Source organism: Mytilus edulis, chromosome 9 (assembly GCF_963676685.1).
Source record: "Mytilus edulis chromosome 9, xbMytEdul2.2, whole genome shotgun sequence".
Classification (NCBI taxonomy): Eukaryota; Metazoa; Mollusca; class Bivalvia; order Mytilida; family Mytilidae; genus Mytilus; species Mytilus edulis.
The window spans coordinates 43,174,094-43,194,701 of record NC_092352.1 but is presented as its reverse complement, the minus strand read 5'-3'; the positions used below and the strand labels follow the sequence as shown (position 1 = coordinate 43,194,701).

Genomic DNA, 20,608 nt, shown 5'->3' with positions numbered 1-20,608 from the left:
GGTGTTGTACTTTCAAATACTGAATGTACTGGTTTGTTCTTGGCAATTGGAATAGGTTTCATAGTAGTAGTTTGCGACACTGGTTTTGCAAAATTAATGATAACCTCATTCAAAATAGGCACAGGAATAAAAGCAGATACTTTTGTTGTTGTAGGTTCTGTAGAAAGAACATAGTCACTTATAGGATTAAACAGATTTATTGACTTTGATCTTGGTGGTTTTGTTGTTGTTGTACGAATTGGCATTACCTTTGCTGGATAAGTAATCCTTGCTCTGATTGGATGAGGTTTTCTTGGAGCAGCAGTGTATCTATATACTGATTTAGTTGACGGATTGAATTGTTTTGTTGTTCGGTATGTTTTCCTCTTTACATGTTTCGTTGGATTTCCTATGCCAATTTTTTTACCGGTTAAAACTGGATTTGTAGACGGATACCATTTGACCTTTTTTGTATTTCTACCCACAGGGTTCAACATTTTACCCCGCATTTTATCCCTATTCACGTGTAAGGATTTTGGTTTCCATTTGTACTTTGGTGGTGGCCCGTCAAACGGTACACGTAATCGTGTATGGATAATCGTAGGTGGAAACCTAGGTGGATTCATGTTAAGATATTTCGCATACATATCCTTTGAAGGTCTATATACTTTTGTACTAATATGTTTGACTCGTTTTTTCCTCTGGATTTCATTCCGTCCTTTACCATCACACAACACTGATAAAAACACAAAAACAAAACACGAAACAAAATAAAATTTCATAGTGAAGTTAACTCCTTCTCATACAACTGAATATTCTTTTCTGACTTGTATTATTTAGTCATAATATCCACACAGCATTTCAAATTTAAAAACAATAGCTTTACACATCGTCTGGTCGAATACCTGTTCATTTTTGTTTGTTATGATAGTGAGCGTCCCCCATCACTGTTGATATTTGGTAACCGAAGTGTCAATGCGTATTGTTTATGTGAGGATTGGTGCAGGAATAATCGCACAATGTCTCGGCAATGAATGACCGATTTTGATTGATAAATGTGTGAACTTATTCCCTTCAAGAAAAAGCGGCAATTCGACTTTTAAATATTACTGTTGTAATAACTCAAAAATAATTGAAATATAACACGTATGACAAAAGTAAGTAGTTCCAATTAAAAAATCCCAAAGAACAATTATAAAATTGATGGCTCACTTTTATCAACAGCTTTGTTTTAGAAAAAATATAACTATTATGAGAACGAACAAGAATGACGTCGCGCAAACCAAATGGCATGAATATCTTCTACATTTGATGAGTAATTTTATGACATTTTCCCTGTTTTAGCACCTGTGTGTATCTAGTTCCCTTTGATGGTTTCCTCTAGGGGACAACTAAACTGTCAAAGTTAGCAATAAAACCGACAATCAGAAACAAGCTCTGTTGTTACCGGTCATATACTTGTAGGTATAACAAAAGTCATAAGGTCCAGTGATTGGTCATCTAGCTAATCGTTCAAAACATAACTGACGAGTCCTTGGATGTTTTATTGTGGTTTTTATTTAATGATTTTCGGAATCGATATCTTAAAGCAGAAGTTATATAGGTACTCAAAACGGGCAATAAATAAAAACTACAAAATAATTCGCGCATATGATTGATACAAAGTACATTTAGGATAGACAGATGTAAATAAATTTCAAAACAAATTAAAAATAATCACATCGATGTCATAATTATTTAGTGAAAACAAATCTTTGCGCAGTCACTCTTTGTCATAAAAAGGCAGCTCAAGGTCAATTGATTTTATGATCTTATTGAAAATATATTTTTTAAATGTACAATATCACCACTGGTGGCTTATCGTTAAAACGTATGATGTCATTATCTGTAAGAAAATAGAAATATAATCAGGAGACTTTATATATATTTGTCTGCTTTCTATTTGAACATTTTAGCAGCTCTGTTAAGACAAATATGGCAGTTCTATTTATAGTAGTTTGGTCGGCTTTTTTTTTTTTTTTTTTAACGATTTTGACATTCAGAAGATTTGGTCGGCTTTACCGATTTAGATGATTATGTAGTTTTATTTCGATGAGTTCAGCTATTTAGCTTCTTTACATGATTTTAGCATTTTGATTAAGACGAATTTAATTGTTCTATTTAGTACTTTAGTTTGATCCGCTTAGGCCTTTTGTCCTGTACAGTAACACACATTTGGCTTTTCTAACCTTTGATCAAGACTAGAGCATGTGTAAAGAAACACAATTTGACGCACGGAGTTCAAAATTAAAAAAGAGAGATGCAGTTGAACTGCCATGGAAACAACTACCCATCAAAGACCAAGGGACGTAGATGAAATATCAGTGTTTTATAGAATTCGCTGGGATCTACATAAGTGGCTGCCAAAAAGTGATTTGTTCATGAATGTTTAAAAAACAATTTTTGACAAGCTTTATGTCTAGTTCTTCGCATTTGTGAGGAAAAAAGATCGAGTGTTCTGATGTTCTTTCTGTGATAATCTTTATGTAACACTCAAAATGGAATTTTCAAATTACGAACAATTTTAAAATATGATGGTCAAATTTGTCCCATATAATCTAACTTTCTTCCTGAAAGAAACACATTGTTATCGGTTGTAGTACTGAAAGTTTAAGCGAAGGATTTGAAACTATAAGCTTTGCATCATTAAAATAACGAATTAGTATATCTAATATGCTTATGACATTAGACTTATACTATTGTGCAAGTTCTTTGTAGATATTATGAATTGGCTCTTTCAATTAAATATATAACGATTGTTTTTTTCTTCTCTTATTTTTGTAGCAATGAACGCATTCATAAATAAAACTTAAAATAGGTTCAGGTCGTAATATTTCAAAGGAATCTATTTTAGTGTAATTTTTTTTAGGAATTCTTAGTCACATATAGTGTTGCTTTCTAAAACAGAAGTTCCGGGACTAAACGGATAAAAGATCACACAGGGTACTTAGATAACAAAGACTGTCCATTGACGTAAGCAAGCCTTACACTGCATGACCATCTTTTTCCTTCCGGTCATTAATAATCATATTTCATTAATGATTATTTTAGTATCAATTATATATCAATGAAGTTTGTGTTTTTGGACATAAGTCATTTAAGGTCCTGCACGCGTCAACAATTCACAAAGATGTCATGTAATGCCAAAAACAATAATAAAAAAATGCCGCTATCTTTTTTTGTTACGTTGGACATTTTTATTTCGGACATTTCCCCCCAGAACGTGTTGCAAATGTGGCGCCAATGTAAACGTACATGTACTAATATCGCTCATTTCTGTCAAAACATTAATTACCTATTAATTACATATCGTGATTGATTATGTATACACATATTTGATTTTTTTTGTCATCTTAAGATTTGACGCAATTTTTGTACAGTTTTATTCATCTTCAGTTTATACAGACCCGTGAAATCGACAGGCACTCACAGAACGGGCGAGAAAACTATAATTGTGATCTGTTCATGTCTAAACTATGCTTGGTTTAAATGCTTTAACAGTTAGTGAAACTTAAGCATTTTACACTTTAAGATTTTGAAAAGAAGAAAAAATCAAGTTAAAAAAAAGCACACACTGAGAGTTGGAAAATACAAACCGACGTAAAAATGAAAGAAACAAACTGAAAATGACACAATTTACACAGATGGTTATGCTCTAATTCAGTACATCATGCAGGTTTCCTGTTAAATCATTAAAAAAGATCTTTAAATGTCAAATATAATTTGTTCATGAAAAAAGTATGGTAAGAAATAAAATTTCTATATTTCCTTTTTTTAATTTTGATTCATTGGTATCATGAAACCATTCAAGCAACATTTTGAAAAAAAAGGGGAAAAAAATATCTCATAAATTTAAAATAATGTAAAGTTAAAGTACCATAGAAATAAAGGTAATGAATAAATACAATAATATCAAAATATGCTTTAGATGCGTTTGTCTTTGCACATACGGTTACATAAAACCATATGGACATTGTGTGAGATACGTGACCTTTTTTTTTTACCAAAAAATCACACACACTTCAAGTTCATTTGATACTCGCTATACGTAACCAATTCCCCTTACACTTTAGAGTGTTATTATGTTTTTTATTTGGTAAGAAGACAACAAGACCTAAACATGTAACGTCCTATACACTGAGGACGGTAATGAACAGTAGTCTGGTTTTAAACAGATTTGATTTATGAAATTTACCAGACAGATAATGAGTTAAATACAATAAAATGACTGCTTTCAATATTTCATAGTAAACTTATGTTTGGACACAAAACGTAAAATGTGGATTTTTTCACCAGAGTGTATGTCTTAATTAATGACAACATCCGAAATAAAAAAAATGAATGAAATATATGTTTAATTTGAAGAAAAAAAATTGAAATAATAATTTTGCTAGCAAATATATTTCACCCATGTTCATGTTATTCTTTTCAGTCCGGTAATAGTTTCCTTAAAAAATATAATAGCCAGAAACTAGTTCCATATGACTTTAAACGTGTTTTTTTCATGAAATGTTTTTGTGAGGTCTTGATACAGAAGGTTACCTATAACCAGATGTATATTTCACAAATTTCAACCGTACTTGCCGTATTGGTCGTTATAGGTAACTTTAATTTACTTTGCATGTCCAAACGAAACCTAATAGTATGTTAATTTGATATGTTCAAACTCGAAATCTCAATGTTTTATTTTAAATCTTATTGTGTTTTGCTTTCAATTTCAGTGTGTATTAATTTTCGATTTGCATTGTGTTTGCTTTTTATTTACTCTGACGGTGGATATTTTTTTCGAAAAAAAATGTAAAACATACACATGTGTACATTTAGTAAAATGTAGTAAAATGTATGTAGACTGTAAATAAACTCATCATAGATACCAGGACTAAATTAAGTATATAACAGATAAACCTGTAAATTAATGTTCATCTTTTTCGACAAATGTTCATATATATATCCCGATGAGGGAAGAACCTAAAATTTCCGAAAGCAAATTTACATATCTAACATTGTTGTGTTGATGTTTAGACGTCTCCTCTCTTACCAATGCACGTTATCGCACACACTCTCCCTCTCACTTGCACATATATTCCCTCTTTTCGTCGTCTACTCTCGCCTCTCGCTCTCACTTATCTACTCTCACTCTCACTCATCTACTCTCGCCCTCACACATCGTATAGTCTTGCTCTCGTTCATCTACTTTCTCACTTATCTACTCTCACTCTCACTCATCTACTCTCGCCCTCACACATCGTTTAGTCTCGCTCTCGCTCATCTACTCTCTCACTTATCTACTCTCGCCCTCACACATCGTATAGTCTCGCTCTCGCTCATCTACTCTCTCACTTATCTACTCTCACTCTCACTTATCTACTCTCACTCTCACTCATCTACTCTCGCTCTCGCTCATCTACTCTCTCACTTATCTACTCTCACTCTCACTCATCTACTCTCGCCCTCACACATCGTATAGTCTCGCTCTCGCTCATCTACTCTCTCACTTATCTACTCTCGCCCTCACACATCGTATAGTCTCGCTCTCGCTCATCTACTCTCTCACTTATCTACTCTCACTCTCACTTATCTACTCTCACTCTCACTCATCTACTCTCGCTCTCGCTCATCTACTCTCTCACTTATCTACTCTCACTCTCACTCATCTACTCTCGCCCTCACACATCGTATAGTCTCGCTCTCGCTCATCTACTCTCTCACTTATCTACTCTCACTCTCACTTATCTACTCTCGCCCTCACACATCGTATAGTCTCGCTCTCGCTCATCTACTCTCTCACTTATCTACTCTCACTCTCGCTTATCTACTCTCACTCTCACTCATCTACTCTCGCTCTCGCTCATCTAAACATAAACAAGATAGGCAACATCAAATAGAAAAAGCTGCACTATGTTCGGAACTGATTCAAAGAGGGGTAATTTCATTTTTAGAATATGAATATAAGTATATTTCTTTTTAAATCACTAATAGTCATGATTGAACAACCCCGCAATCTGGACAAAGTACCAGTTCCTTACTTTTTTCTTTACAGAAAACCATCAACGTACTGATGTTTACTTGCCCGGCAAAAAAGCATTTACTTGCTAAAATCAGTAGCAACAACAAATACAGCAAACAAAACACAAACCAAGACTACATGTATAGCAATTCTCGTCCAGAGACTAGACATTATTGATATTAATTTTATAACAATCATCATAATCTGATTAACAGGTAAACCATATACTTTAATATAGGCAATTTTGCTGTACATCTGTTGAGATCCATATAAACTGTACATTTTATGAGATGCTTATAAATTGTTGCTTATAAACTGTACATTTTATGAGATGCTTATAAACTGTTGCTTATAAACTGTACATTTTATGAGATGCTTATAAGCTGAACATTTTATGGGATGCTTATAAACTGTACATTTGGTGAGGTGCTTACAAACTGTACATTTGGTTAGATGCTTACAAACTGTACATTTTGTGAGATGCTTACAAACTGTACATTTGGTTAGATGCTTACAAACTGTGCATTTTGTGAGATGCTTATAATCTGTACATTTGGTGAGGTGCTTACAAACTATACATCTGTTGGGGTGCGTATTAACTGTACATCTGCTGAGATGCATATTAACTGTACATCTGTTGAGATGAATTTTAACTGTATATCTGTTGAGATGCATATTTACTGTACATCTGTTGAGATGCTTATTAGCTGTATATCTGTTGAGATGAATAATAACTGTATATCTGTTGAGATGCATATTAACTGTACATCTGCTGAAATGCATATTAACTGTACATCTGATGAAATGCATATTAACTGTACATCTGCTGAGATGCATATTAACTGTACATATGTTGAGATGCATATTTACTGTACATCTGTTGAGATGCTTATTAGCTGTACATCTGTTGACATGAATATTAACTGTATATCTGTTGAGATGCATATTAACTGTAAATCTGTTGAGATGTTGAGATGCATATTAACTGTACATCTGTTGAGATGCATATTAACTGTACATCTGTTGAGATGCATATTAACTGTACATCTGCTGAGATGCATATTAACTGTACATCTGTTGTGGTGCGTAATAACTGTACATCTGTTGAGATGCATATTAACTGTACATCTGTTGAGATGCATATTAACTGTACATCTGTTGAGATACCTATTAGCTGTACATTTTTAAAGATGCATACAATTTGTACATTTTTAAAGATGCATACAATTTGTACATTTGTGAAGATATATATTAACTGAGTATATATATCTTTACCTGTATTCCTTTTCGTAGGTGTAGAGTTGAAATGCATCTTAGCAAATGTATACTTAATTTACAGCGTAATTGATGAACAGTTTATTTGCATTCTAACCGATCTGCAGTTAATATGCATATTACTCAATGTATATATAAAAGTTTGTGTGTACTAAAGTAGCTCAGTGTGTCCGTTTCGCGATAAAGGGGAAACAACTTGTGTGCAAAAAAAAAGCAACACACACATTACAACAAAGACCTGCACACCTATATACATGTAGATGACAACACAGACTGCTATACAAACGCAATATGAACTCTAATAAACATGTAGCAGGTAGTTCGAAATTGTGTTACTGTATTCTAGGAACGTGGTGTAATTTTTTTTATCAGCAAAAATAGGCCTTAGTGTGGACAGTGCACTATTACTTTCAATGTTTTTCAAACCTTTCCGAATTGATCTCTTCATGTTCATACATCAACTAGCAAGCAAGGGTCAAATAACATTGTACAAAAATATTGTCACTGGAACTTTAAGGTGAAGTTGTGATTTGGTCCAGTAGAAAAGGGTCAACATGAATAAGTATGGCTGAAGCTGTCAACTGAATTCAAGACCCTTCTTAACACAGAATTTACCATATTTTTAGTTTAAGCTAATTAAGTTCTCCGCAATTATGTTTTTAGTTGTCCCAATCGTTCTACACCACACTGTTAAACGTTGTTGAGAAAGCGCAGGTCAGTTTTTGGGGAATTAGATTGTCTAAAAGAAATGAACTGCGAAATAAATATTTTATCGGGCTAGTTACAATAAGTAAATAAAAGAAAATATCAAAACCATTAAGTAAAAAGAAAAAACAGATTTAATGTAAAACATAATATAAAATAAGAGACAGTTACGAAAGCACATTTCGATCAATGGTAAGTTGAACGAGAAATAAATAAATAAGATCACGAATACTATAAATAATGGATTACATAGATCATAGTTTGGATTTTCATCAGTGTTTTCTTAACTAGCCACTGGAAATAACATGGAATCTGTTTTTGACTTATCTGATACAAGATTCATTTCTGAAAGTCTGATTTTAGAATCTATTGGTAAATCTTGATTTCCTTTAAATCCTGGTAATTTGTTTTCAGTTTAAAATGGAATTGGCGGAACAAAGGTTTCTTCTGGAAAATTCGGCTCTAATCCGGGTTCTTAAACAGGGAAATTTCCTCCTTGTTGACCTGGTATTGGTAGAGGATATTCCATACGTTGTAAATATCCAGGGAAATCTCCGCGCAGGGGACCAGCATCTGATGGTCCAGTCGGTACAGGTTCTATTATTAAGCCAGTTGTAGGGTTGTTAATAGATGGTTGTTTTGGATTACATGGAATATCTGTGCAATTAGCCTGAAAACAATTATTGAAATATTTATAAATTGTAATAGATATAGTAAAAAAAACAAACAGAAAAAATATTAAGACTTATGAACGATAGATACCAATAAGTCAAGACAGTTTTGTTTTGTTATTTTATTTATTTTTTGACTTATGAAAGGTCGGCTTATTATAATCCATGCAGTACTCTATTTGGCCTTTTTAACTTTTTTTAATTCGAGCGTGACTGATGAGTCTTTTTTGGACGAACCGCGCGTTTTGCGTAAATACCAATAGCAGTAACCACCGTTAAGACAACAGCGACCTCTCACGAGTGCAAATTTCGGTAAATGAAAACCATTCAAAATGGAAACTTACCCCTCCAAATAAACTGTTGCATGAACACATATTTCCACATGGGTCAATAATCGTAGTAACTCCGAGTGGTATGAATGTATGCTGTAAGCGACAACCTGAAAGTAAAAAACAAAATATAAGAAAAACCAACATTTAAAGCTGCAGCAAAATAACCACAAAAGGAATGATTTTACAAAATTCCAAATTTATTATATCATATACACAAAATAAACTACTACAATATAAAATCTTCTTTTTGTCGATATGTGCAATTTCGTAGATTTTAAAAATGTAATTTTAAACTTATTTCAAATATTAAGTTCCGTTTAAATACTCCTAGTGTTACATATATTTGTTCCTATTGGAAGATATATTGTCAGTTAATGACTTTTCAACGCAATGCTGCCGCTCAATTGTAATTTTTAGTAAAGATTCTTGCATATAACCAAACGTTTCAGTTTTTTAAAATAAGGAAGAATTTTACTGTATAATGCGTTTACCTCTTTGGCAGCGACATGGAATATCTTTGACATCCTTAGGGCAGATATAACTGTTATTATATACACATTCACTTCCAAGGCCGCACCCTCTGAAATTATAAAAATAAAAAGTCAAACAACTATTGAATAAAACTGCGTACGTTTGATAGTACTGCAATGAAATTATAAAATAATTTTCGTAATATCATCTTAAAACTAAGCACATAGAAACACTTGTAAGCATCAAATCCAAGGACAATATAATCCTAAACGGTAAATCTGGTGTGAATCTAGGCGTAGAAGCTGCAACTTTTTGTTAAAGTACTCATACATTATTTTTAATAAGATTTAATGATAAATTAATATGTATGTTAATTCAAGATACTAAGCAGATGGTGCATTCGGAAACCCAAAGTACAAACGCAGCCACACTAAACCAGCGGTTGATACAAATAAATAGCGAAGCCTTCTGAAACTAGTGTAAGTGATATTTTCCTTAGTGTAGAATTTATTTATAACTGATGAAAAAAATGTGTAGACATGTAATATAAATGTTTCAGCAATAAAAAAAATATAAAGAAAAAAAGGAAGAATCTTACGTTTCCTGACATGACTTTGGTCTTTCTACAATAATTGGTGGAAGCTGAGTTGTTGTTTGCTGTTCGATGTAGACGTCTCCCTTCTGGTTATTATTGATGTCAGCTCCGGGAAAGATAGGAACTTGTGGGGGGTCTGGTACTACAACAGGTACTACAAATGATGGAACATCAGGAAGAAAGTTATTGTCATTGTTAGTGTCTGGAACAGTTGGAACTTGTTGAATAGTTGGAATTTGTTGAATAGTTGGAACTTGTTGAATAATTGGAACTTCTGCTATCCATTCTCTTGTTGGTATCTGTGGATCTTGATTAAGAGTTGGTTTAAATTGCGGAATAACATTATCTACATCTAGACCTGCAATGCCATTATTGAAAACTGGAGCTGTTGGTTTCCATGGTGGTAGATCATACGTATTCAGATTTGCAAGTGGATTTGGAAACTGGCGATAGGAAGATGGATACACGGTACCGACTGGAAATATAGCTGTAGGGACAGGATTTCTTTCTTCAAAACTAGGAGAATCATACGGTATCAAAATACGAGTGTGTATAAAAGTTGGTGGCAGACGACCCGGATAAAATCTTGCTGGAGGCGTGTAGACACTGGTTCCCATATGATATTGCTTCCGATACTGGTACTGATGACGATGAAAGAAAAATGTTCCCGAACAAAGTCCTAAAACACTGGCAATTATTGGTAAAAGAAAAAGTTTTGCCATGTTAGTTGTGTGTGTTTACTTTTGATAATGATATTAATCTTGCATACTTTTTATTTATAAAGCCTCAATACTGTATACGTAAAATTAGAATCATGTTTCTGAGAATAGACGTCACATCCTGAGTTAACGCATACGCAACCCAGTTGTTCATATATGATAGGTAATACACAAGAATTAGGATTGTTCAAGCTTGATAATGGATGTCAGACACCAATTGGGATATCTTCAACTCGTTCGTTTTTTTGCCCATCATTCAAGATATTTGATAAAAACCCAATACTTTAAATGTTTATATGAGGTTACATTGATAATAGAAATATATGTTTTAAAAACTTTATCGTCCGTTTGACAATTTTCAAAAGAAATGTTCCCATATTAAACCTCTTGTTTGAACACCTAGGCATTGTTTGTCCTCATTAACATACCTGTTTTACAATGAAATGACAAGTATCTTGTCATTCATTACGACAATTGTCACTTGTGGTATGACCTCATGCCTTTCTTTGTCACTTTTTTTTAACTTCCTACCGATATTACCATATATGGCATTCCTAATTCTATTACCTGGTACATCTTATAATTTATAGTCAATACTTTTTAATGATAAGGCTGAAAAAGGCTTTAGGTATAAGACATACATCAAGAACAAGTGTATAAACAAAAATATAAGTACATTTTTTTTTATATCTTTTTCTCAGTGACCTACACCTTTATTGCTAAATTAATAAATCGTTAAACTTAAGAAAACTGTACTTACACATCACAAAATCACGAGACCTTCTTACAAAGCATTCATTTTAAAGCCTTTATTTATGCGTAGAACCTGAAGCTAGGCGATTTGATTAATAGTTGGTTGCTTAATGTCCAGTTGCGAATATTTCATGCATGTTCAGGACTATTAAGCGATTTGAAGTTTCTTAAGTATAATATACAACCTGAACATTGCACAATTATAGCAAACGCAGAGCTATATTATATACTGTATTTCTGTTATAGCAAAGTAACTTTGTGTAAATGTTTGAATGTACATATATATAAACGTTATGAATTTATTGAAAAGAAGGCAAGCAAAACAAGCTTACACTTTTATTACTCCATTTTCTGCTTATCATTCTAAATGCATTATTACAGAAGCACCATTGGTAGACATTGGTGCATTAACCGAAGTACAACAGATATTTTTTTTTTAAAGTCTAAAGTCGATGTTTAATATTATTACAAAAGTTAAGTTTCGATTGGTTCTTTAACCTTGACCTAGACCTTTTATCAAGCAACTTCCCAAATTTTAGGGGACACATCTTATCGATCCACCAAATATAGTAGTTAAGATCTAATTAACGGCTAAAATGCCATTGTCTGGAGAGAAATAAGATTGAAAATTTTAAGTCACTTCATAGGTACTGTGATTTTGACCTTTGACCTACTAACCAATATTGTAAATGGTCTTGTTTTATCAAGACTCATTCTCTGTGTACATTTGGTTATAGTTGAATATATGGTTCAAAGTATATCATACAAATTGCAGTAACTCAAATCATGTGCTGATGTGACCTTTACCTTTTACAGTGACTTCTAGTCATAAGAGGTCTTCTTTATCACAAAGGCATTATAACACCAAGTTTGATAAAAGTTGCACAAATGATTCAACAGATTAAATACGGAAATGAAAAATAGCCATCTGGTAAAGAATATTTGTATATGTGGCTCAAATATGTTTTACTGTGAACCGAGATATCCGGGCTCTAAATTTTTCGAAATGTGCGTTCTTAACAATACTGACTTTTCAAAGGTTAGAAGTTTTTCCTGTTATACCGAAAAAACTTGCTGATTTATATTCTAATTTAAATTTGCACTAGAAATAAATAAAGATGCAACGCTTCGAAGGAGCGGCTCGTTTACAGTCGGAACACTTTGTTAAGTCATGTAACAAAGCAATTCTAAAAATTTAAGAATCACCACTTAATCCATTTAGCTATCAGATGACAAATACATAATTTACAAAAGTAAAGACCGTGGAAGTATAGAGAAGAAAACTATACCTTTGATTCGGTAAACCGCTTTTTTTATTCTGTTATAAATGATTATATCATCACATAATTGTCTCTTATTTTAAATGAATTAGCTCTCGCCGCAATATAGCCTTTTTATGCTAAGGCGGCGTAAGACAAACACCAATCAATCAATCTTATTGTAACAATTTAGAACATAGGTATTCTCAAACCACATTTGTCGTATAACTTCTTGTGATTTAAAAAAACGTATGAAGCAACATCCTTGTGCACATCACGTGTTTATGGGTTAAGTAAACCATCGACTGGTATGCTTTGGACCACAAGTTTTGTATAAATAAAAGTTAAAAAATAAACTAGTTAACTGGCATGGAGAATCAATTCTTCATTTAAATATTTTGGATTGCGCAATTCAAACTATCTTGTCAAAGTGACAAATGTCGAAAATTGTGCATTGTTTTTGTTGTGTGATTCGCATCGATCCGGCATCGATCTATTAACCGGCAGAAACAATTTTGTCAAGTAGAGGCGAAACATACCGAAGGGATATTCAAGCTCTTAATTCGAAATTATACTAACAAGGGCATGATAAAGAGCGTCTTCGTTCGCTGTACGGGATGTATAGATACGCAACCACTTGGTTATAAAATATATCCTCATTTGCCCGTGGCAAACTAAACATCTTGCCTTCATCTCGGGCGGTCCTTATTACATGACCTATCTATTGTATGTATTGATGATCTTTTTCTCGTCCTGAGCATCCAAGAAACTTTTGCCAATGGACGGTCAGTAATCAATAATCAATCGATCAATCACTCATTTTATTTGGGTTTTCTAAGTGAAGATAATTTAACGACATAATCGTTAACCAAAAATAGGACCAAGCGCGATAACTCTACTTAACAACATGAAATAGGTCGCACTCGCCAACTGTCCAACACATCGATATATAAACCTATCGAAAACCAGGCTTGACAGAACTCACTACTTTTTGAAATGGTTATAACTTGTGTACTATTGATGCAACTCCGCCAGGCAATTTGTTTTAAAAAGCTCTTCATGCTCTTGTTTGTCTTGTTAATAAATTTCGTTTTTCAATCTTGTGTTTTCTATTATATAAGTTACGGCATTTCAATAAGAATTTGTATCTTATCTTTTTTACCGATGTGCGTGTGTTTGGTTTAAATTTCCAGAGATTTCCATTGCAGCTCAAAAAAAGAAACATCGTTCATAATGAATGTTGTATCATGATCTGATAGCATTACCAGTTATGTAAAGATAAGTTAAGGCGGTTGAGTTAACGAAAATAGTAATAAAAAGACAACTGCGATAGTCCATTTTAGTTGTTTAAATTGATATTTGTCGAACAAAGCTGCAGAACTCAAGAAGTCTTGGTAAAAGCTGTAATATATATGCTTTATTACTATGGTTGTTGTTATAACCTCGTTATAACCAATACAAAAAAAAAATGAAAATAATATACTGCCTTTTTGGCATGTTTGGTGTCTTTATGCTTTTTGGTGTTTTCTTGAAAAAATTGACTTGGCTCTGTACTTGTACATCCCGTTATTTTGCTATTGTGAAACAATTTTGTATTCGTGTCTTTCATTTTTGCTAATCTTCGTTTACTATATATGCCTTTTTATGGTTCTTTGATACATATATGACGTGGCTCTGTACATATACATCCCGACATTGTGTTATTGTACAATGGCACATTTGTGTATTTCTTGTCTTTATTTTTTGTTAATATGTTTGGTCTATATGCCAGTGGCAAATATTTCTTACAGGAAGGTTGGAAACTATGTTTACAATTCATTCCCGATTGTCACGTTAAAATTATTACTGAAAGACAATTTGTATCGGCATATATAACTGTAACATTCTGTTTAATAATATTATACAATTACAAAACAGGTATAAAAGTAGTAAGAGTTGCCTCTCTTAGCCTTTATAGTCTCTATATTTTATCTATATGTATGACAAATTTGAAACATAACAAAAGGAGAGACATAAAATTATCAACAGTATACATTGAAAAAAGGAATTACTGCATGGCATATATTATGCTGAAGTTTGGCATAATGTCGGCTTTGAACATGTTGAAGACATTTAGAACTCGTTCAACAAAATCTGAATATCGACTAAGTGACATTTGTAGCATTTATACCATTCTCAATTTTATTTCCATCGATGCAATCAATTTGAGTCTTGGAACAATAAACATGATAAATGTATCTGATTGCACGTAAAAAGCGGCGCTAAAGTATTTGTTTTACTATAAGTGGCGATTTCTCGAAACCCGCCGCCGTATATACAATTCCTTGATTATTAGCCTCACTTGTGATTTTTTTTGTAGCCAAATTTTTATTTCCCGCTTCTAGTTATCTGAAAAATAATTTGCACTTTGTAGGTGATGTTATCAAGTATTTTCTTCGTATTTTATGCTGTCGTATTATCAAAACCTGTCTTTTCAAATATATTTTGATCATCGAAAGGCTGAGAATAATCTAATTACACGGTGATGCTAGAAATAAATAAATAACGATCGAAAAATTATAAATCGATGAAGAATTTGAGAAAATGATTCATGAATTTGACTAATCTGTTTTTGTTGGTGTCATAAATCACGTGATTTCCAAAACTAAACTTTATATACCAAACGGTTGAATTATATATATATTTAAAAAAAATAGTTGACGAAGTTTTAAGTATCTAATAGTTTGTCATTCAATCAAAACATTGATCATTTTTATGTTATCAAAACTTTAAATCCAAATGTTATGCTATTGTCTATGATTTTTACAGACCATTCGTGATTCTACAGATGTTTTGACACATAAAAGGTGACTGGTGAATAGAAATGTGGTACCTTTAGGTCTTCTTCCGACCGGTTGAGTAAAACCTTTGTCAAAGGCGGGTGTCCAATGGTTTTGTAGGATGTATAAATACACAATTATCATTCTCGATCAGAATGGGGCTCGTTAAATGGTATAACTAGTGTATAGAGTGTCACGCTCTCTGTACGACTTAAGAACCCTTGTAACAACCATTTAGGGGTCTGTTTTTGGCGTAGTGGAAAGACTGAAATTCTTTTCCTCTCCATAAACCATTATTTTCCAGTGGCAGTCCAAACTTCCAGACCTTCATCCAGGTCGACACCATTACATAACCTATTTATTGTATGAATTGTTCATGTGTTATCATCCTGAAAATGCATGAATTATTTGCTACTGGATATATAGCAGACATCACATATCAATATATTCCTGTTTTAGATATATTTATCGTTGCTTACTGTCCAGCTCCTCGAATCAAATTTAATTTTATAATTTTAATGGAACAATCTATTCTTAAATCATTTTACATTTTTGTCTATGGTTTATACCTTAAGGTGCCGCAAATTAAATTTAGTATCTCAAGTGTAGTTTTGAATCGAATATGTAACATCCACATATTTGCAAATTTTCAGTATTACTTTCACAGAAGGTGTAATTTAAATCATTTTAGATTTTCAACTGGTAAACATATTTTTAGGTGTATCGAATTGAATTTAGTCTCGTGTATAATTTACAGTTGGAATTTACATAAAGATGTTTTAGTTTTAATATCACGCAATTTAAGGTTGACTTTCCGCTTAGCTCATCAAATTTTATTTCAATGGACAATGCAATTTATTCCTAAATTATTTTTTTCTATTGCTTATATTGCAAGTTGCATCAAATTGATTTTAGTATCTTGTAATTTTCCTTTGAATTTATGTAATACTCACACACTCACGAGTTTTCAGTATATATGTATATCACAAAATTTATTGTTGCATTACTGCTTTAGTTCCTCAAATTCAAATTCATTGTTTTAGTTTAATCGTTTAATATTCTATGGTGCGCATCGACTTCAAGTTAGTATCTTGTAGGTTTTTTTTTATCGAATTTATGATATATCTACACATTTAAAAGTCCTTGTATTACTTTCACTACAATTGTTGGTAATACCTTGCTGCCTTCATGTAGCTCCTCATATTTTATTTCAATGGATCAATTTTTCTTAAAATCATTTTAGATTTTTCAACGGCTTATTATGTAAGGTGCCTCGAATTTGTTCTAGTATCTTGTAAGTTAGCATCGAATTTACTTAATCTTCACACATTTACAAGTTATTAGTGTTTCTTTCATATTGACATCTCAATTTGTTATATTTGTATTACCCGCAAGGATTTTGTCATATTCAGGTGATACTTAACATGGATATTTCAGGGTACATTTCTGTGTTTAAAAACTATTTTCATAAACATAAAATCGTATGGCAATACTAGTATGATTGCATGCCAAGTAGACAACAATGCTCCAGAGCCCAAATGACAAAAAAGTAAGACACGATAGGTCAGCAAGCGACCGTCAACAATGAGCAAGGCCAATACAACATTTTCAACTAGTATACCAAAATGTCTCGACCGGATAAAATGTGGAACAGTTCAAACGAAAAAACTTTTAGTGTTTTATGACAAGTATAAATATATATTGTTGTAAGTTTTTTTTTTCATATTAAAATTCATTGCTCTTTCGCCTCTTTTGTTGCTATTGTTTTCTTTTTGTCATGTGTATCCTTGCTACCTAGCTGCTTTCAACAATGAGCAAGCCGGTACTGAAAAGCCAGCTTATATTCAAAGGCCCCAGAATGAAAAATGAAAACGGTTCAGTAGCCGGAATTATGCTAAAATAATAAACGAAAACAGATTTTTAAATGTTTTGTGTTCGTATGGCAAACAATATTGTCATAAAAGAAATCTGATTTTGATGACAAACCTTTTTTGTTTAATTTATTTACATTTCTACTTTCGGAGAGATTATTAAGAGAGGACAAATTGTACTTATATATGCTTGCCTTTTTGATGAAAATCAACTTAGAATGTCCTTTTGTTGACTTTTGTGTTTCGAGTGTCGTTGGCTTGCTGTGTCATTGAACTACAATGAACCATCATCTTCTTTTCTGCAGCACATTGTTGGTTAAAATATAAATCTGGTTTTATAGCTAGCTAAAAGTGCATACACGTAAGAGAATAAAGAACAACCTTGTCATATTGGACTTTTTCTATTGTTCATATTGAAAATAATAATATATTTTAAAAATTGTGTAAATTTTATTTAAAGGAAAAGGGTAAAATAGCGAATTTCAAACAAAACACGATAGTCGAACTAAAGGATAAACAATAAAGAAAACCATAAATCCGATCTCACAAATATCAAAAACTAAAAGTTAAATCGTGAACCCCGTTATGGAATGTGGATCTGACACGCAGGTCTATATGCTGAATACAGCTTATCTAACTGCGCTTCAGCATAAAGACACAATTGATAAAAGGGGGACTACAACAGTAGATTCATTATAAACATATGCGTTAATAATTTTAAAAAGAAGATGTGGTATGCTTGCCAATGAGACAACTCATCATTAATTGGAGACCAAATGACACAGAAATTAACAGCTGTAGGTCACCATACGGCCTTCAACAATGAGAAAATCCCATATCGCAAAGTCAGCTATAAAAAGACCCGAAATAAAAATAGAAACGAAAAAAATCCCGGCCTAGTTAATGTACAAAATTAAATGAACGAAAAACAAATATGTAACACGGAAACAACGACAAACACTGAATTACAGGCTCCTGACATGGGATAGGCACATACATACAGAATAAGACAACTTGACACATCTTTTATTTTATATACAAGGGAATGTCAGATACTAGAGTACATAACGTACTTTTTTTTGATTCATTTTTAAGTTTGTATTTATAGTATTTGTAAATTTTGAAAGTAGTTCGTCAACTATTAAATTACTACCAAGTCAATAATGTGAGCTGTTAAGTCACTTTGTTCCCTTAGTTGATTCGATAAATAAAATTGAGAATGGAAATGGGTAATATGTCAAAGACACAATTACCCAACCAAAGAGCAGAAAACAGCCGAACACCACCAATGGGTCTTCAATACAGGCCAAAAATGCGGCGGGATAAACATTTTTTTTAAGTTCACAACCCTCCCCTAAACCTCTAGCCAATGTAGAAGCAATACGCACAGTAAAACTCAGTTTAAAAGAAGTCCAAGTCCAATTTCAGAAAAGGTATCAAAAGGAACTAAACAAAATGACAATTAATGAATGGCTGTTATTTATTTTAAATTTATTGAACCATAAAATTAATTTTTGACTCTTCACATTGAATAATCCGCGAAGCGGATTATGTTAAATGTGAAGAGTCAAAAATTAATTTTATGGTTCAATAAATTCAAAATAAATTATTGCCATTCATTATAAATAAATTTCTATCAAAAATAAGGCTCAAAGATATATATTGATACGAATAACAACGTACACAGATGTTTGCGTATGAATACACAACGTTAGAGTGGGCGTGTCGCCATAAAAATTGATAACATTGAAAATAAAGCTAATTATTTTAACCAATCAGAAGACAGTAAATTCACCAAATTTATTTATTAATACATAAATTAACAAAGGACTACTAGCAGTTACTGACATGCCAGCTCCATTACTTAGTAACTCAATTACTTAATAAACTGGTTGGAATATTATGTTCTGTCATATGAATTTCAAGCACAATCCTTTCCGTTAGGGCGTTAGTATCCTGCCATCATGAAATATATGAGAATAATATAACCCGTATTATGCCAACAACTGGTTTTAGAATAAATATGCTTATTTCAGATGCAAAGACCCTATAAGTGAATCAATATTAAAGCCAAAATATATCATCTTTAATGACCTGATAACAGTATTGTAACTATATCCCTTCTTAATAAGTCTGTTTAAAGTTTTTTTTAGCTTTTGAGGTGAATGCCGACATGTTAGTGCTTTGTAAAGAATTTTACCATAAAAATGAATGTATATATATACCTGAATGCTTTCTTGATTTGTCAGTCATTCCGGATTTTTTGTTTTTGGAAATACATTTGAGTTCAGTTCATTTGAAAATATTTATTTTAACTAAACTACGCTTCATATTAAATACGTGATTTTATTCAATACACACATTTAAAGGGTACACAATGTTGTCATATAAGCACTGTAACTTAATAAAAGGACTCTTTCCAATTTCATAGCATAAACACGTGATTTTCTAAATGCTTGTTATGATATCATTGAAACTGAACTGAACTGAAAAGAAAACATGCCCTGGCTAGGAATGCAGACTAAAGAACAACATTCTTAACGATTAATAGAACGGTTTGCACTTCCTTTTCATATGAAAGAGCCATCAGCATTATTAATTTAGATACATAACACTACAGGGAGATAACTCTATAAAAGTTCGATGAATGTTTAAATCCTGTTCTTTTGTTAAAGAAATACTCAGCTTCTCAATGGTCAAAATTAGTGTTTGCCAAACAGCTATATATCTAATGACATTTTTCGATCAAGTTTGTGGTTAAAGTATTATGAAATTTTTCTTTGTTTGCCAAAGGGTCAAAGCAAATATTTTGTCAAAATTTTATGAAAATCAAACAGCCAAATTAATCCGAGTCAAGGTGTTTGTTATCCCCTTATTTAAAAAAAAATGTTTAGACTAGAAAAACACGTACTCTTTAAGTTTGCATTTCAATACTGATTAGACTGCATATTTAGGGGGTAAATAATTCGTAATGCATTACTAATTACTAACGACCTGACCTAATATTTTATAAGAAGGTGTTAATATTTATATAATTGAAGATGACGAAAAAACATACCCGGAGAAAATCTATGATTAATTGAATGCTATTGGCGATAAAAATCTTGTACATA

At 32.3% G+C, this 20,608-nt stretch overlaps 1 protein-coding gene across 1 annotated transcript; it reads right to left on the bottom strand.

Moving 5' to 3' along the window:
- Window positions 1–8,121: 8,121 nt before the first annotated feature.
- LOC139488407 (uncharacterized) lies at window positions 8,122–10,844 on the bottom strand. Its single transcript, XM_071273970.1, has 4 exons — window positions 10,078–10,844; window positions 9,500–9,588; window positions 9,021–9,115; window positions 8,122–8,675 (listed from the first exon to the last, which is right to left on the bottom strand). Exons 1-4 carry the CDS (start codon window positions 10,794–10,796, stop codon window positions 8,481–8,483), a joined length of 1,098 nt encoding a protein of 365 aa, XP_071130071.1. The 5' UTR covers window positions 10,797–10,844; the 3' UTR covers window positions 8,122–8,480.
- Window positions 10,845–20,608: the final 9,764 nt, after the last annotated feature.

Excerpts from the sequence above, each read along its gene's own strand:
- LOC139488407 (XM_071273970.1), bottom strand. The coding sequence starts at position 10,796 with ATGGCAAAACTTTTTCTTTTACCAATAATTGCCAGTGTTTTAGGACTT. Across the intron at positions 9,589-10,077 it reads CCAAAGTCATGTCAGGAAAC|AGGGTGCGGCCTTGGAAGTG; the intron begins GTAAGATTCTTC and ends TTATAATTTCAG. Across the intron at positions 9,116-9,499 it reads TCCATGTCGCTGCCAAAGAG|GTTGTCGCTTACAGCATACA; the intron begins GTAAACGCATTA and ends TTTTACTTTCAG.